Source organism: Fistularia commersonii, chromosome 29 (assembly GCF_037954325.1).
Source record: "Fistularia commersonii isolate RoL2024-O1a breed Wild chromosome 29, RoL_Fcom_v1.0, whole genome shotgun sequence".
In the NCBI taxonomy this organism is placed as follows: Eukaryota; Metazoa; Chordata; class Actinopteri; order Syngnathiformes; family Fistulariidae; genus Fistularia; species Fistularia commersonii.
Genome location: NC_141312.1, coordinates 4,543,533 through 4,562,557, shown reverse-complemented (window position 1 = coordinate 4,562,557; position 19,025 = coordinate 4,543,533). Strand labels below are relative to the sequence as shown.

Genomic DNA, 19,025 nt, shown 5'->3' with positions numbered 1-19,025 from the left:
CTCTCGCTGCCCGGCTAACAATAACATGACCCCGCTCTCCCACTGACGCCCTCGGACAACATCTGAACGGAGGATTCCTCTCAACATAGACACAATGACATAAATTCGCACACACCCACACACACACCCCAGCTGCAGATTTTCATCAATAAAGCCTGTTTTTAACAAATCAATAGCGTAGCTGGTGAAGCCCTCCGACACGCTCATTCAGAGGGTTCTAAAAGATAGTGCTTCAAATCCACGAAAGGCCGTGACAAGATGCTTGAAAGCAGCCAGACTGAGAGCAAACATGTGTCTGCTTTTATTTGCTCTATCACAGCTTGTCTGACTACTGCCATCGCGCTCCTCTGTTCAGTCCTCTGCTGCACTGCTCCACTTCCTTGTGCATGTGTGTTAATGCATACGTAAGCAAGAGACAAAAAAGAGCCCTTTTTTTTCAAGGGCATTTTCTGACACATTAAGGTGAAGTTAAACACACACACACACACACACACACACACAAAAACACAAGCGCACTCTTGCAAATGGTGATAAATTAGTGCAGCACAACCTCCCCTGTCCTCTTTCTACATCTTTCATTGTCATGGTAACCATCAGCACCTCCACTGCATCCTGTCGTCATGCTCTTACACCACACACACACACACACACACACACACACACACACAGTCAGTCTCTTTCACTGGTTTTATTTTTGTGCATGTGAGCACAATGTCACTTACAAGCTCTGAGCTGAGTGCTCATCATTAGCCCTTTATATCTATCCTGAGAAAATTACTGTATTACAATAGCTGCTTGGAAAATACATTTCAAATTATTTCTGGATTGTATTTTTTAACCCTGATATTATGTTAAGGGTCAATTTGACCGATTGGGTCAATGGGTGAAATAGGTCAAATTGACCCTTAACATAATATCAGGGTTAAACTATCTAGCCTTAACAGCTCTTAAGCAGGTTTGTTCCACAGAGCTCGACATAGATGGAGTCAGCTGCATCTCCTCCTGACCTGCTAGTGAACCTCGGATAGTTTGTGATACTACTGAAAAGAGATTGGTTAACTTTTATGAAAAAAACTTTGACTGCCAATATATTGAGTCGTTCCCCCAAAAACCGAACCGCCCCCGACGTTATGTGGAAACTGTCAATATTGAAAGCCCAGGAATGAGTTTTTTCCTATTACGGCTCGGCCCAAAATGACATCAATCGAGAAAAATTAGGTTTTATGATCTATCAGTCACGTTCAAGTACCGGTCAGGTTCGGACATTAAAAAAAAAAGGAAAAAGAAAGAGGGATTTGAAAATATTCAAACCTGACTTTCCATCTCAAAGTCTGTTGTTTGTCCACCTGGTGTTTGATGAGACTGCATTGTGTTGAATAGTTGAATGGATCATTTTAAATCCCACTGAACGGTAAACAAGGAAGAATTTGATTGGTTTAGACCAAAGATGCTGCACATTGTATCGTACCAGCTTCTGACGAAAGAATTCCATTTAGTCTTAATTTGCTCACAAGACGTCCCGTCACAATTTGGCATTTCATAAAAATGATGCCGAGTCAATTTTTTTTTTTTTTTTTTTTTTTTTTTGGTACAGAAAAACTTCATCTGTCTTTTGCAGAGACTTTTGTTTGAGATGTAATGCGTCGTAAGTAAAGGACACGGACGATTCCGGCGGGATCCGATCTAATTCATTACAGCGATCGCATTCTTCATGAAAACCCAGTTGGGCTCCACAGAATAAGCGGTATCATCTGCTCTGCCCTTCCTGTGATCTCACTTTTGCCATTTGCCCAACTTGAGAGAGCAAATCTTTAGATAAGAAACAAAGACTACGAACGGGAGGGAATACCCTTCGACGGATTAACATTAGCCCGCGTATCCGGCTCCGGCGGTCCGAGACTCTTGCAATCAAGCTCCTCTATAATTGTCCCCCCGAGCAGGAAAAAAAATAAAAAGTGCTCTCGACATACTGCCAGTGAAGGTGGTGTTTAAAAAAATTGCACGTGTCCGTATACGAGGAGGGAAATATGCATGAATGTGTGTTTGGGTGAACAACACTTCGAAACATCAGAAAGCATTTCCAGCTTTCTAAGTTGATATTCCTCAACATGGAGTCGAGCGCCAACATACAAATGTTTCCTTCCCCTGGAAACCGAGAAGCGGAGATAATCTTACAGGTCGGCCACGTTAATAATTTAGGAGGACACATTTTTTGGTGAGAAATGGTTTGTACAATCATGAACAGCCCCAGTCTGTAATTAGACTGTCTTCCAAAAACCACACAGAATAAATGTGGAAAGGTCTTTTCCAGACACATAAATAATAATCTATTGCATTTAATATGTTTAAATTCTATTTAAACGTGGTTCTCCCACATAAAAGCGAAATGATAGTTTGGAAGGGGCGTGGAATCACATTAGCTCTCTTCTCTGTGCTCGGACATGTTGGCTGTCGGCTCTGTTAGCTTGATAACTCCGTGACCCGAACACGGCCGAGGGTTTCGTAGACCCCGGAGGGAGCGTACCGCTGCGGCAGCTTCCGGAACAATGTCTCCATCCCGGAGAGGGTGTATTCACCTCTGGACCCACCGATAAACAGTTGGAGAGTTTTTCCTTTTGGGCACGGGAACTCGAACTACAGCCTACCGGCAGTGTGGGCGTTGCTACCCCGATTCCGGGTTAACCCGCTCGAGACTTTGAGTCTGCTGAATACCGGGTAAAATACCGTCGCAACAAATGTAGTTTACCCATGATACGTCTGAATCCAGATTTTTTTGGAATCCTCATTCGGTGGAGTAATATGAAACAGATCGCAAGTGACCTGACATACGTCGGTTCAGTCCAGGTCAGATATTATGAGGTACGTTAACGTTAGAAGGGGGAACTTTAACCCTTGTGTTGTCTTGCAGGTCAAAAGTGACCCACGACCATGTTTAGCTATAGAAAAAACACCTTATCCTATTTTTTTCTTCAACTTGAAATTTTATGACTTTTCTTAAAGAGGCCCCATAATTAGAAAAAGTGATACTTCTTTTTTGTTTATGTTTCAATGTGGACTGTACACTACTAGGGTACAAAGATTGTCTTATGGGTCATTTTTGACCCATCGGACAAGGAGAGTAAACACAATGTTAAGATCGCACGAGGGTTAAGCACCTGTTTACTGTACCGTTCGCCGTCCCCGGACCCTTTCGATGCCAAAGGGAATGCTTTCGTCCCCCGGCGGCTGAACCAAAAATTCCAGAGGGGATTAGTGAAAGGATCTGTCCTCCGAGGAGAATACAGTTGGACTCAGGGAACCATTAAAACAAATCTCCTTGCATTGTCCTTCATCTTTTCGTGTAAATGAAGGAGTGGGGGATGTCAGATTCAGTGCAAAGTCTTTTTTTTTTTTTTTCCATTTTCTAACCCACGGCTCCAGCTTTCCACATCAGCCCAAAACACAGACACACACACAGACACACACCCCGAACCATCATCTGAAAGCATTAAGCCGTGATGAGTGACAGCTGTTAGGAAACCAGATGTTGACTTTTAATGAGGTCTGTTACGACTCCCCGCTACTTTTTGTTGTCAAATCTCTTAATCACTAAGTCTAGGGACGAAATCGCCGAGCGATGATAACCGGTTAGGAAGTTTCAAATTCGCCTTTTTTTAAACAACATGCACATCTATGTTCCTCGCAACTGTGCAATTTGGCTCGAGCGTATCATCTAAAAGCCGTTTACTGCAATTTTTTTCCAAATGGACATGTTATTTCAAAACCAAGAGATTTATTCCAAGCAGTATAAAGAACTTCCTAAACTGCACTCTGCACACCAGGGTGTGTTAGACCGCAGTAAATCTGGCTCAAAACCACAGCGCTCATTTTGGCCCACATGAGCCAGAAAGGTTGGTTCTCCTAAATTGACATTAAATCTGACACATCTTTATTTTAAAAGGTAAATTACTTACAACAGCAAGACGGGGCGCTGGCCAAATGAAATGATTTAGCTCACCTCATCCAGCGCCTATCGCCCAGGCCAAATGCCTGTAAATGTTCTCAGCGTGAGGTTAAAACAACACCTTGCAACTACTGTTTCATGTGATCTTCAAGTTCTGAAGTCCAAAACAAACAACTTACGGGCGATCTGATTGCAAGGACTTGCTCCCATAAAAAACCTCCTGTCATAGTCCTTAAATGATCTTTGTCAAAATTGCAGGGTAGTTATAGCAAAGGGCACGGTGACAGGCGAAAATAAGAATCCCTTCCCCTCGATAATGACTCACAGCGCGGCCGGTCGGGAGCGGCGACCACCCCGAAGAGAGCGGCAATAGTCCGAATCCTGCGTGCCTTGTCCAGAACGTTTAGTCTCCGCGGTCCAGAGAAATGATCAAAGTTATTATTGGTCGATGGCAAACCGTACAGCGAAAACCGCAGCCGAGCCGGGGGAACTTGGCCACTCTTAATAAGACATGACCTCCCTTAAAAACACAATTCATGAAATGGAATACTGATAATGTGTTATTTTGACTGTGCATTACTATTCTTCTGTATATCATCATCAGGGATCATGTAGAACATGGACAGCTATTGAAGTGTGATTCATAGAGGTAGAAAACCCCAAAGTCAAAAAAAGGGACTCAAACCATAGGGATGCAAAAAAAAAAAAAAAAGAAACAAAACCGCACAAACCACAATTTTATTTTGGATTTAAAATGCCCGAGTACTGCTTTTCCTTTGCATAGAATATTTGTTGATTTCATATCGTATCAAGTCTCTGAATGAAACCAAAGTATGTGTTGCACATGAAGCAAAATACAGACGTTCGAAACTGGAGTTTTACTGGCGTGTAAACACAACACGCCAAAAATCACAATAAAAGCCGACTCACATGCAAATGGAACTGCTGCGCTCAGTGATTCATCGAAATCTTTATCCACGCAGTTTATCAGCTTTTTTACATTTAGAATTGATACTCTTCTTCAAATTAACCTCAATAAATCACATCCATGTATTTGCCGTTTCAATCCGGTAAAAAAGTATATTGTTAGTGTTAATGTCGGAAAATGTCATAGCGATCACATTAAAAAGATTCATGGTTTCTCGTCCCGAAGGCCGAACGGTGGTAACTAAACGTCCTGCCCATATTTGCTGCTTGTCAAGTTAAAAAGAAAAAACACACCTCGTCCGAAAGCCACTCCTTACATTCACATTCTGTTTCTCGTTGCTGTACGGTGTGGATCAAAGTCCAGAGTGTCAGAAAGTGGGAGAATAAAAGTACATGAATGAGAAAGGCGGAAAAAAAAAAGTTAATAATCACGCTCTATAAATTAGACTTGTCGGCGTCTGAATTTTTTACGCCTCCGTTTTTTTTAATCCGCTCCGTCGCCTCTCTTTTTTTTTTCGCCATGGCTCTTTCATTCATTCCTGTCCGGTTGCCCTCGCGGTTCAGCAATGGTACAGTTCACTGAAACAAATCACAGCCGCTGCCCAGCCAAACAGTAAAGTTATTTCCACTCCCGCTCGTCCTTCCAAACCTGTCCGCCGGACCGCAGTCAGCGACCACAAACATATTCACACACTCACATGCACGGAGGCCCTCGGTGGAAAGAAGTCTCCGATTTACTGCGGTTTTCCTCCCCGAAGCTCAGGATTTCATCCAGCAATTCTCGGTGCATGTTTTTGTCTAAATTTAAACACTGGACGCAAACTGTACACAACACTTTATGAGCAATTTGTCTTTTTTTTGAACAGCTGCTCTCTTATGAAAAAGAATGAAAATGTAATAAAATTACATACACTAACTCCGGTTTATTTCGATGGTAAATAATCGCCACTTTCATCCCGTTTTCAACACCTTGTGGTTTCGAAGGGCTTCGTACTGGATTATATTCACCCGCCGATGGCGGCGGAGCTGCCACGCGAGGCGCTAACCAGGACATCGGGAGTAAATCGGGGGTCTTGCTGGAGGGACGAGCCGGGCGTCCATTCGCCCAAATACTGCTCTACCCACTGAGCTATAGCCGCCCCCTTATGAGAAGCCTTTTTTATTTTCATTTCATCCATTCATTCCTTTTTTTCACTATGTGTCGGTGCATATTTTGTATGAAAAAAAAAAAAAAAAAAATGACCGTTAAATGTTAAACCGAGGCAGCGTTCGTAAACTGACTGCCGTGCCCATTGAGAAGAATTTGATTGCACAGTAAAACTTTTGTTGCATGCAGAAAATGTGGGATGTCTAATTCTGTCTGCTTTTTTTTTACACTTTGGTTTTGAATCCTGCGGTTCGTTTTTGCTTTATTTTTACATTCATAAGTTCTTGAATTTCTTCTGTTTTTGTAAATTGACTTTTATTCCAGGAAAATGCCCCCGATCACACGTGTCTGCACCTCGGCCAACCAGACACAAGCCAGAAAAAGGGGAAGATATAAAAAGGTAAGTACGGGCAGGTGGGAAGTAGTAAAGGGGTCTCATATAAAAGATTCCATTGTGGAGGAATGGAAACTTTCTTCAACTCTGTCTGATGTTTCTCTAACCTTTAATAGACATCTCATGGCGAGAACTACTCTTATAAAAGCTGCAGTCCAGAAGAAAAGACAATATGGGGTGAACGCATGGCAGAAATGCATCTGGGAGATGTGGAGTGAGTGAGAGACGTGATGCAGACCACATTGAAAATAAAATGCTTTTTGTTAGTCGTAGCCATCTCTCTGATCTCACGCGGACCAGGAAAGATCTGTTTAATACTATGTCTTTTGGCACTGCAAAGGTAACAATAGATCTGGGATACTGATGTTTCTCTCTGTCTTAGCATCTCTACATGTTTCAGATCCTGAGGAAAAAAAAAAAAAAAAAAGGGAACACGAAGAGGACAATTCACATGATGAAATCAGTGATTCGATTATGAAAATAAATATCAGTGGATAGACTTTCGCTGACCCCCGAGAGGAAAATAAATACCGCACAGAGAGTTGGGACGAAGCCGCAACACCGGAGTCGGCCAGATAAGAGCTCTGAGGCGGCTGATTCTGCCGCTGCCGCAGCTACTGCGACGCAGACCCAAAACTGGCACCGTCTTGGAACGCCACAAAAAAAAAACAACGTATTTGTAATTGTATCGCTCCCTGCGATATAATTACAAATACTTGCCACGCACTACCGGTACCAAACACCTCACACTCTCTGAAGCTGAAATGACAGAATACGATACACTGGGAAACACTTGTACATCCTTCTCCCCAGACGTGACCTCCTGCTGTCCAGACCAAGTAAATGGAGTCAGAAGGCAATTTTTTTTTTTTTTTCCCCCAACAACTTTGCTCAATGCGTCAATAAATGAGATGAGACTCAAGCTCACCCGCTGCGTGTTTCCCATGTACGCAACTTCTGACTTCATTAATAGTTAGTTTAAATTTACGACCTGTTCCCCTCCTTCCCCTTCTTCTCACAATCTCCGGTGAGAGTGAGAAGGTGCGTTCTGGACAAGAAAAGGCTAGACGGTGACAAAATAGAGTTGCAGACACAGATAGGTAGAGGACATCTGCATGGATGATAAGTTTCACGGGAGACACAATGAGAAGAGCCCAGGAGAGCTGGAATAGTGAGATAGGCAAGCGGGAACAGACAGATAGAGAAAATGTGTGTGTGTGTGTGTGTGTGTGTGTGTGTGTGTTTTGTATTGGGGATCCTGTGACTGAGCGGTTTGATATCTGCGTAGCACTAGCCAGACAAGCTATCATCTTGACTGTTTTCACAGTAAATGTACATGAACAACTTGGCAGCGTTCATCTGTGAGAGTGAACAAGTGCACTCGGGATGAACTTCACAGTTCAGCGATCTCGACTCCTCTTGCCATTATTATGTATTTTCATCTGTAATCTGTCAGAAAACCCGATTCCGATGAGCCCGGTTTCTCGGTCTGATCCGGCGTGAGCGAAATATTACTGGCTCTTGATTTTACTGTTTCATAACCTTCACTATAGGCACTGGGCTTTTGGCTCCTCTCATCTTCCCGTCTAGAGGATTACACAAAAACTCACCAGCAAACTTGCATATAAATTGGTGTCAGAGAGCAACGTTGTGTAATTAGGGATTACAGTGAAAATGTTCCAGGGTTTTTGAGAAAATATACAACCTTGAAGAGAGAAATTGAAAAAAGTTCAGATCCAGAGGAACAGTATATGTTATTTTCTTCATAATGCAGGAAGGCCGGTTCACCCTGGACAAAGTTGCACGAATCCCAATTGAAAACATTCGCTTCATTTATTTCCACTGGGGAAAACAAGCAACACAAAGACCCCGGGCCTTACCGGTGATGGATGTACTCCCTAATCACAACATTTTGCACAAATTTTAAAGTTCAAAGGAAACATGACTACTGTAAGAGTATATTTGGGTTTTCATCTTCAGTAAAGGATATCACCCGCAGAAAAAAAGCGCAGCCTGAAACACCTAACAAGTTCCCGTGAGGATTGAAGTCTCAAGATGAGTAAAGCTCATCCTTTGGTTTTGGTGGAAAACTGACCTGCCTTCCACGGACTCTGTGCGGGCTTTTGAGGCGCACGTCTCGATCTGCGCACGTCTCAGCGAGCTAGGAGTATACATCGAACATACCGGTGTTAGGATACGGATTTTATGCACGCATCTGGTCTGTTACACAATTCTGGACCGGGATGGTAAATTTAGCCCATGTTTCAGGATTTGTCTTTATATCTTTGACAATTTTTGGTTCCTTCAAGAATAAGATGAAACAAATGTGTGTGTTTGGTTACTCGGTGTCCTGCAGGACAAAGACAAGTATTGTTTTCCATTTCACGATAGTCTCGACGATGTGATATTGATTAGACGAATAGATGTGCGTGTGTGCGCTCAGAGAAATGGGGTAAAAACGTCGGAAATGAGCGAAGGGAACGGAAATCAAGAGACTCACGGGGTAAAACAGGGAAACAGAAACCACCTAGATTGGAAAGAGAGACAAAGAAAGAGAGAAGAAAACCCCCTTACTGCCATATGGTACAGAGTATTGGGTTAAATGAGGCGTGAGGCCATCCTCTCCACAAAGGCTTCAGCCAGTCAGAGCACACATGAATGAGCACTGATAGTTTTAAAACTCAGCATATGCCAACAGCTTGTGATATGGAACGAAAAAACGGCTACTGAGGGAAAAGAAAGACAAGGCCAAGGCCAGATCCCACCAAAGAGCACGGGAGGAATTTCCTTTCATGTCCTTATAGATTTGGCACCTGTGTTTTTCTGGAGGACACAGCAAGTGCATTTAAGTCACAGCGGCCAAGAACCAACTGAACTGACACATAAACGACACCCATTTATCAACCGCTCCGGGCGATGACTTAGAAATACTGGGAAAAATTGGGGCGATGCATGCGCGGCTTTACACCCGCGGCGAAAAAAAAACAAAAAAAAAGCACTACACACACTAACTTTAATTTTCTGCATTACCTCCAGAGCGCCTGTTCTCGGATCACTTGTGCCCAGGTATGCTTTTCCAATCATTCCCAGGGGGAAGCTTCAGCGGTGAGAGTGAAAATACCAAGAAGCAGTTAAACAGCTTCTGGTCAGAAAATTCCATCAATGAGAAGTCTGGAATGGTATGTGGTGACAAATAAGAAATATACAAGGGGTTACTTTGCCGCCATATGGACAGCGGTAGGGACAGGTGCACCTTAAGTGCCACATGAATCTCTGCAAAAAAAAGAGGAAGACAACATGGATAAAGCGGCGAGCGAAGCTGCCGCTTCGTGTTCTGGATGGCAGGAACAATAACCATGGAGCATAAATGGGGAAACTTTCTGTTTTTTTTATTTCTCCCCTCACTGCAGACCCACGGTAGTTGCGGTTAGCTAACTTGGACTTGTCCAAAATCATGCTCTGCCGTCCGCTAGAGGTATCTGGTAACGGCTGTGGAGTACGAGTTCCGGTATTCCCCAAGCACCTACGTCATATGGGTTCCTATAGAACTGCAAAAAGAACCCAGGAGATAAGAGGGCTCGAGGAACCGAGGTCTGCGCTTCCTGGTTCCTATGCTGTGCGATTGCATGAAAAAACAGCCCGGTCCCTGGAAAGGTCCTTGGAACTGCCAGAAGGTCCAACAGTGTGAAAGCGGCTGTTGCCAGCATAGTTCCTTGCTATGTCCGGTCTTTCTCCTGCCTGATCTCCTGGTTCTGACCCTCATCAGTTCCTGCGCTTGTACTTTTGAGTTCTCTCGGTAACTCGATCCAGGCTTATTTGGACAAACCGGTTGTCCGCTCCTGCCTGCTTGTACCGTCAAACAATCGGACAACGCGATGAAAGAAGCGCCCTGATATTGCACATCGTTGCACTGATTTTACTGAACTGTGATCAATATTTACTTTCTTTCAGTAATAATTGGTTTCTTTTAAACTGGGATGGTTGACTGGTGAGCAGTTTAATGTCCTGGATATACATCTCTTAAGAAGTTCATCTTCAGGTCAGCTTCTACCTCACTCTGATCCTTCTACGCTCATAAAAATGAATTATGCCAAATTCACCTTGAGTTTTTTTTTTTTTTTAATACACATATAACAGAATGGTTTTATGTAAAATAGCTTTACAATATCATTAGTATTACCACATGTCAAGCAGGTAATACCATTTGCCCGCGGTAGCAAACAGGAGATGCATTTAACCGTGAACGTTAATGGATTTTACGAGAACAGGCCCACGCGACTTGTTGAAATTTCTGGCAGCCGAGAGATGAGTGGGTGAGATAGACCAGAAGAAAAGGGCCAAAATACAGAATGAGAGTGAGAGAGCATGAAATAACGGGCGCCAGCGGCTCATAGGATGGTGTGTGTTCATGTGACAACTGATTGTCACCTGATGGGTCAAAGCTTCAAACCTTCACCGATCAGCTCTCGATCCAGAGGCAGGCGGACAAACACCAAACCTCGTGTTTCCACTCTTAAAGACTGAGGCTGTAAACATATAACGAAACCATATATTTAATCATTGCCAACATTTTCAAGCTTCACTGAACCTCAAGCGTGCACATTGTGGGTCTGAAGCGGGAGACGGCGAGCCGGGTCCAAATGGAAACTACAGTGTTGCTCACAGTTTTGTTTTCCAATGGCTTCGTTTTCCGCACGACACCGTGAAACCGACGCAGAAGAATCTAAGCCGAACAGCTTCCTCCTTAAATGCATCATCATATTTCTCTTGCTCCATGAGTTCATTCGGTGTGATTAGTCTCAGTAAGCTTGTGTGTGTGTGTGTTTAAAATACGATAAGTCTGTCCTTAAAGAGCTGCTAAGTCTTTGGCCACGCAGTCCTGACTTCTGACTTCACACCAAAAGGCCTGATTGCTCTGACAGACAGATGTGATATGTTTTTTCAAGGGGTTTTGTGGGAAGTTATGGCAGACCAAATCCACCTGTAAAAAGAAACCTGTCTCCTTTTCTAAATGTTTTTGCTCTCTATCAGCCACCCTCACGATCCATCAGTGTCGCGTACACATTGCGAGCGCCTGCAAGATTGCCAAGCTGGTGTGACGGTCAAAAATAAAGGACTTGAATAAGGAAAGGAGAAAATGAAAACATCACCACTTCTTCCCTGTGTTTTACCAGCTCAAGGGGAAACAACACAGTTTCAGAGAGCATCATCGGTTTTCGAAAAATGCCCAATGTTACCAGGGAATGTCATGAGCGCTATCGCCAACATCGGCTCGAGCGTCGAGGTCCCTGGTTTAAGCTCTAATACTCAGAACCTGCAATTTAGATATCGCCGGATTTGTGCGGCGCGTTGAGCCGAAAAAGTCTGGAAGAGCTTAAGACTCTTACTCGTGGCCTTTTAACTTCCCCGTAAACTCAAAGGTAAATGTTTACAAGGCGTTCTACCAAATTACATTTGTTTCTCCGAGAAAAATAAACTCTATATTTGACTAATATTAATTGATGTCTGATGTTAATATAACTGTCAGGATTAAGAAATGAATGATTTTTTTTTTTTTTTTTTGTTTCCTTTTCATGTCCAGCAACCTGTTTCGGAGCGGAGTGTTTATTTCTCTTCCAACGTGTCTGCGCTCACATTTCCTAAACCCGGCTAATCCCTTCCATATTTCTTTTTCTCAAAAGTCCTCATTTGTCAAGAAACCGTGCACTCCCAATATTGCAAACCTCATGTAGGTACTTCTCCGTCTCCTCGTACTCCTCCCGTCTGCACACATCTGTGTGTCTGTCATCGTGATTGAGGGCTTAACAGGCTTGACCAGGAAACCACATGCTGAACGTCACAGGGGAGATACATCACCTGCTGAAAATAAGTTCTTGCCTGTGACAGTATACACAAGTACACATGCGCAGATGTACGACATGCAGGCTCGCAGATGTTTCCGCACTGCACACGCCGCTTCTTCTCCGTTGATTGCCGTGTCGTCCACCGTCCAATTTGTTCTCAGTCCGACTCACTTTGTGTATGAGTCAATTTCTTACACCTTATTTTTCTTTATTGATTTTTGCTGGCGCTACATTATAGTGTTGTTCCTCGAGCGGGAGAGCTTGTGAGATCAGCGGTGGCTTTCCAAGGTTTCCGTCATGATAAAGGCGAGCGTATCATCGGATTCGACAGAAAAAGATTCTCGAGCTCTCGAATAAAGAAATTACTTTCCATAGGAAAAGACTCAGACAACATGTGGAGATATATAAACTCGCTGGCTCCGGTGCTAGCTGAAATATTTAACATGAAGATCCTACTATTTCAACATATAATGTGTTTTCAGCAGTGACGCTGTTTAAATATATGTTTTTTGGGCCCTGCTTCCATTGATGTCATTCTTGTGACTCCCATTTACCCAGGATATGGACCTGCATCTGAATACTGCATATGCACTCCTACATGCACACACACACACACACACACACACACACACACACACAGACACACACACACACACACACACAGACACACACACACACACACACACACACAGAGGCACCATAACTTCTCAAGCCTGGGAAATGCTTTAAGGAACCAGAGGAAGAGGAAAGCGGGGAAACCAAGAAATAAATAACTCCTTTGTGTTGTGGCTACATAAACAGTACAGCACATTACAGATCGCTATGGCGGTCAAACTGATAGGAAACTTCCTACGCGCTATCGGTGCACGGGTATGTATGTAATAATGATGAGTGAGAGAAAGCAAATGAATTTGAGGAAGACGGTAAAAACAGAATAATAGAAAAGTGATGGAGAAACCAGCAACGCAGCGCTTGGCAAAGATAAATGACAAATCTACCTCCTACATTTGTGTAAATGACTTTATCTTGTGATTACATATTTGCTCGTTCAGAACAGAGAACATGTTTATCTTACACTCGAGCCAGTTTTCTCCCTTTTGATCGCGCAAACGTCCGCATCAGTCAGTCTGACCGGCACGATCATCCCAAATGCCAAGTATTAATTGTTCGGACCGGGACAAAATGTCACCACTTAATCACTATTGCAGGAGCCTTGCAAAATTGCAAAGCGGGCCTACTGAATCAGCTGACCCAATACCTCACTTTGTCATTATCTTGACAAGGTAAACTACTAAATACTCCACAATCTGGACATGTTTTTGGCAGGCCGATGGAGAAATAACAGAACAAATCAGTAAGAACATCCATTACGTCGCAATGTCAGTCCCAGCATCATTTGTATTTGCATCCTGACCAAGTGGCCAAATAATCCACCGGGCCAGAAAGTTTTTTTTCTTTGTTTTTTTTTTTCAAGCTTCCATTATCGTGCAAATCAGAGCCCCCCTGTGGGAAGACTTTCGCCCGGAGAATCTTGGCTCCGTCTGAGCGAGCCTTGAGGAACGTGTCGGAATGAGCAAATCAAGCCTAATTCACTCACTCCGGCATACTGGAAAACCACCCGTGATGTCTGGCATTGGATTATGCCTGCGCATAATGCCAGAGTAACTGCCGGCAAGGATTAAAAAAAAAACAGTTGATTACAACTGATGCAACAACTGGAATCAACGTCCAGGGGGTTTTATGTAGTTGGTTGAAAAACAAAGTAATTTTACAGAGCGGCCTAATTAGGAGCAAATTACACGGTTCAATAATTCAGCCTCAGAAAGGCTAGGCTCTTATTAATCTAAAGGAAAACACAAAAACCAAAAAAAAAAAAAAAAAAAGAGAAATCTTCTCATATTCCATTTAATGCAGTTTCATATCAATCTTTTAATTTTTTTATTACGTCCATTCATTTGCTCTCGCCCGTTGGGACCCGACGGCCCATACGGCGGTGTGTGGAGATGACAGATCAGTGGTGTTATCCAAAAACGTGTTAAATGAAACATCAAAAACGTGAATTTCCACTATTTATCAATTTCCAGCTGAGCTGATGTGTCCTGCCAAGGCCCTTTATTTGGGGCTTTTGGCATTTTCACCATTTTTTTTTTTTCCTCTGTTGCAATCAAACTAACCTCTTCGGTTTCAAACGTTGGAACCCGGGAGACGAGGAATTCGCCGTAATATTGCGTTCACATTGTGCAAAATACTATGTAAAAGTGTTGCTTTGGGATGGCAGGGTGTTCCCGTCAAGTGCAACGATTATCAAGGGTTTTACGGCGGAGTTGGTCCATCTGTCTGCACGGCAGACTTTTTCATTTCCTAGCCATAAAAGAGCACGAGGAGGGAAAAATTGAGAACTTCATCTTTTAAGACGTATTTGGGACAAATATTGCAGCTGAGTAAAGTTATAAATTGCAAAACCTATAAAAATCACCGTAATACTGCAATATTCACTTCAGTATCATAAAAATATCGTAGGTTACCTTAACCGTGCTAAGGGGCAAAAACAATAAACGGCAAAGTATGCTCTGACCCGATGCGTATTTCTCCTGTTGTATTTATCCTTGTGCTTTCTTGCCCGACAAGAGAGAGTTTGTGTGGTTGGATGGAATTACGATGCAAAATATACAGTACCAGGCTGGGAGCGTGCACAAACTTTTCATTTGCATCGACTCCTCAAACTATCGGTTCAGGAGCTGGTTTACTACCAACCAGCATCACGCCGTCTCAGAGATCTGGGATCCGTCTTTGGACGCTGATCTAAACGCGCTTGTCGATTTCACGCTGGACAAAACGAGCCACGCTGATGACCGAAACAGCCTTCGGTTCACACGGGAATCCATCTTCCGGCAGGAATCTTAAACACCGAACACTATTATCTACCAACAGATGGTGTAAACGGTGTTTGATAGCAGCGACTTGCTTCAGGACGAGTAGGAATCACTCATCCTTTTACCACGTCTCGGGAGGTTCTCGGCCATTAGGAGCAGCTAGAAACGAGATAAAAGCGAGACGTCTGGGCCGCAATGACATAGTGCTGATACCAAGGCCCCTCCTCATGAGACTGGATTGGTAACCATGCCAACATATTGAGGTGAGAGAGAGGACATACCACTACGAAGTAAATCTTTTCAGAGTAACTTCAGGAATGCAGGTGAAGTCTCCCTTCCAGCTTTTCTCTATTACTTTTTCTCTTTACTGTAGCATTCTTTTGCCCCCCTTTGCCTGCATACATGCATTCAACCGCTCCGGTATTTTATTCGTCGACCGTTTATTCAAGAATCACATCATGTCAAGGTCCATTATCCACCTCTGAAATCCAACTTGGAGACCGCTTGTCAGTTTATACATGATTTTGATTTCCTGACTCATTTATATCAATGTCTAAATAAAGCTTTTGCCAGACAAGTAATCATTGAGAGCTTAAGGGGAGGGTTTGAGTGTACACATGATGATTACTGACAGGAGAAGACAAGGGAGACAGTGAAGACTGGGTTTTGGCTGCAAAAATAGGACAATAGTGTTGCAGCCAACAAGCTTTAGGATCACGGGGAATCAAAAACAGCAGCTCCTCTTGAAAGTCAAGAAGAAAAGAGATGGCGAGGAATGAAGGATTCTCCTTACATAAAGAAAAGGTTTGTCTTACCTCTAAGAAGCAGGTCCCCACAGGTGTGTTTTCCTTGATGGAAGCATTGTAGGAATGGCTGGAGAACACTGGCGTGTTGTCATTGGCGTCCTGTAGAACAATGTCCACTTCAGCTGTGGAAGAAAGCGGTGGACGACCGCTGTCCGTCGCCACAACAGTCACACTCGGCGCGGGTTCGGATTCGAAATCCAGAGCGGTCGCTGTGGTTATTATCCCTGTGACCGGGTCAATGGAAAACCAATCAGAGTGAGCGTTTTTGCCCTTGAGGAGATGATATCGGACTTCCCCGTTGGGGCCCTGGTCCTTGTCCCTGGCGGTAACCTGGAGAACGAAGGAACCCGGGTAGACCACCTCGGGGATCGTCTGTCTGTAGGCTTGCTGGTCAAACAGAGGGGGGTTGTCATTGACATCCATCACCTGGATGGTGAAAGATGACTCTGCCCGAAGGGGAGGCGTACCAGAGTCCGTGGCCATCACCCTGAGGTCATACGAGTCCCGCTCCTCTCTGTCCAACTCCTGGTCCACATATATAAGGTAGATGATACTGTCTTTTGTCGTAAGGGCAAACTTCCCATCGCCCCCCTCGAGGGACACATTTACATTCGCGTACTCTCCATAGTCGGGATCAGTGACCGATATCCGAGCAACGTACTGGCCGGGTTGGGCCCCTTCCGAGATCCTCGGGGAGCCGTCCTCGCTCAGGAAGATAATAGTCATGGTGGGCTGGTTGTCATTGTAGTCACGGACATGAATAGTCACAAAGGCGTTGGTCACCTGGGGAAAAAAAAGATAACATGTGATTTATGTTGCTTTCTTTTCGATGAACTTGAGGAAATTGAGAAGAACTAATCAGTGGTTGTCTTCTTTTCGGCCTTCGGGCTAATATAAAGTACAATCGGATTTGAAAAAACATCATCTTCACTTCACACAGTAATAAATATCTTATCTCTTCTCTCTGCAGCTGAGGTTTCGACCGAGCTGCAAATGCTAAATTATACATCAGTGACTTCTTTTAACTTTTTTCAGTAATAACGACGACATCACATTTCATTAAATTCATCAATGGTCAAACCTTAATCATAAAAGGCTCATTTCTTTTTCCCCTCAATCACCTTCTACCCCACATACGCCATCTTCTACAATGCAGCTTCCTTAATACTTCCATTCACAGTGTTGTGATGTGATGTCAACTCTTCCACCAGCAAGTGTTGACATTACACAACGTGAAATTTCAGTTTGACGGGTTAGAATCAGGTTCTAATCATGCATTTTCTCTTGTTTTGGCCCCGGTATAGTATTCAAAGTCTTTGTTGGCCTCGCCCTTCTTGCCAGAGCAATCGTTGAAACTGCAATTTACGTCAACGACGTGCTGGCTTCGGTGCAACAACGTGATTTACGAGATTATTGCCCCAGTTAAGCGGACAAATTGACTGTTGTGGGGGCAAGGGGGGGCTGGATATATGTCATATAATCGCCAAATTTCTTGCTACATAAGGGTTGCTATTTTTCTGCGCTGTAGCTCATTTGCAAGGATTTTTTTCCAACATCTTCCAAAGTTGTACGAATGTGGAAGAGCCACCCGAAATATGAACTCGAACCAAGCATTCGCTGAAATGTAAGATTATTTACCTCAGGGTGGCTGGCATTATCCCTGGCCTGAACCACCAGCTCGTGGACTCTTTTATGCTCAAAGTCGAGGGGTCTGTTCAGAGTGATGACCCCTGATTTGACGTCCATGACAAAGTACTGATCGGGGTCGCTCTGACGGCGGTTGATTTCATAAAGAACCAATCCGTTATCACCCTCATCTTCATCCGTCGCAAACACCTGAGAGGCATGGAGAAATAAATGGAGGAAATGAAGGAATGACGGGTATCTTGATTTTCAGAAACCGGTCACATACTACATGACTCACAGTACACAAGTGACATTTCAGCTTACCTGTAGGATGTTACTTCCTTGTGGGAGGCTTTCTGAAATAATTGCGTGATATCTGCTCTGATTGAAGACGGGCGCGTGGTCATTGATGTCGGTCACGGTCACGTCCAGTGTCATGGATCCCATCCTTCTCGGGGAACCCCCGTCAAAGGCTTCCAGGACCAGGGTGTATGATGGACGTTTCTCCCTGTCCAGCGCGCCGTTGACAACCAGGTCCAGATAAAGAACCTTGTTGGCGGCTCTTTTGGTCTCCAGTTTGAACGCCTGGCCCACGTTTCCTTCTCGAATTGTATAGCCTTGCGTGGTGAGCTGGTCCTTGTCCGCATCCGTCGCGGGTTCCAGGGAAAACCTGGTCCCCACCGCCGTGTGCTCGGGGATCTTCAGTACAGATCTCTTTTTAGGGAACACCGGCGCATGGTCGTTGATGTCGTTGACGGTGATCGACACTTCAATAGTGATTCCTTGCATTGTCACAGCTATGAAGTTGTAGTGGTCCCTCCGCTCACGATCCAGCCGGCGCGCGGTGGTGATGATGCCCGTGGTCTCGTCGATGTCGAGATCGCTCCCGACACCGGTGCCCTCATGATCTGAGATGAAGTAAAGACTCGCGCTTTCGCCAGGTGGCAACCCAGCACTGATGTCACCGACTATCGTCCCCTTTGGCTGCTCTTCATCCAGCTGGAGCTCCAGCACCGCCAAGACAGCCGAAGACCGAACAAGGACAAGAAGGATGCAGAAATAATTGAGTAATTTCCACTGCCGCAGACTTGAGGATCCGGTAACCCAAGTCCTCGGTCTTGACCCTTGACTGGTAGACATGGTTGGGTTCCGCTATACCTAGAAGTGAAGAGAGATCAAAAGTAAGACAACCGTGAATGAGAGAAGCAGAGAAACTGAGAAATTGAAAATCATTTTACGTTATATTCTTTAAAACATCTTGAAATTCACTTGCTCTCTCAGCGCAAAAAAAAAGGTTGAGTGTCCATCTTAAATCCCTGCATGACAATGTGCTAACACGTTTACAATCACAAACCTACATAAAAAGACACCACCTGAATGAGACTCAGCCTTTTCCCCATAAAATGGATATATAACATGTTGGAAAGAACACTTCGGATGGATCAAGGGGATTTGAAAGAGCATGA

The 19,025-nt window shown here is 44.0% G+C and overlaps 1 protein-coding gene across 1 annotated transcript in view; it reads right to left on the bottom strand.

Moving 5' to 3' along the window:
• Positions 1 to 19,025, bottom strand: part of dchs1b (dachsous cadherin-related 1b) — an 88,875-nt gene that overhangs the window by 57,589 nt on the left and 12,261 nt on the right. The window contains exons 2-4 of the mRNA XM_086176613.1: positions 17,884 to 18,717; positions 17,572 to 17,769; positions 15,943 to 16,716 (exon numbers count right to left, since the gene is read on the bottom strand). Coding sequence (XP_086032739.1) covers positions 15,943 to 16,716; positions 17,572 to 17,769; positions 17,884 to 18,699 — 1,788 coding nt within the window. The 5' untranslated portion in view covers positions 18,700 to 18,717. The remainder of the gene's footprint in view (positions 1 to 15,942; positions 16,717 to 17,571; positions 17,770 to 17,883; positions 18,718 to 19,025) is intronic.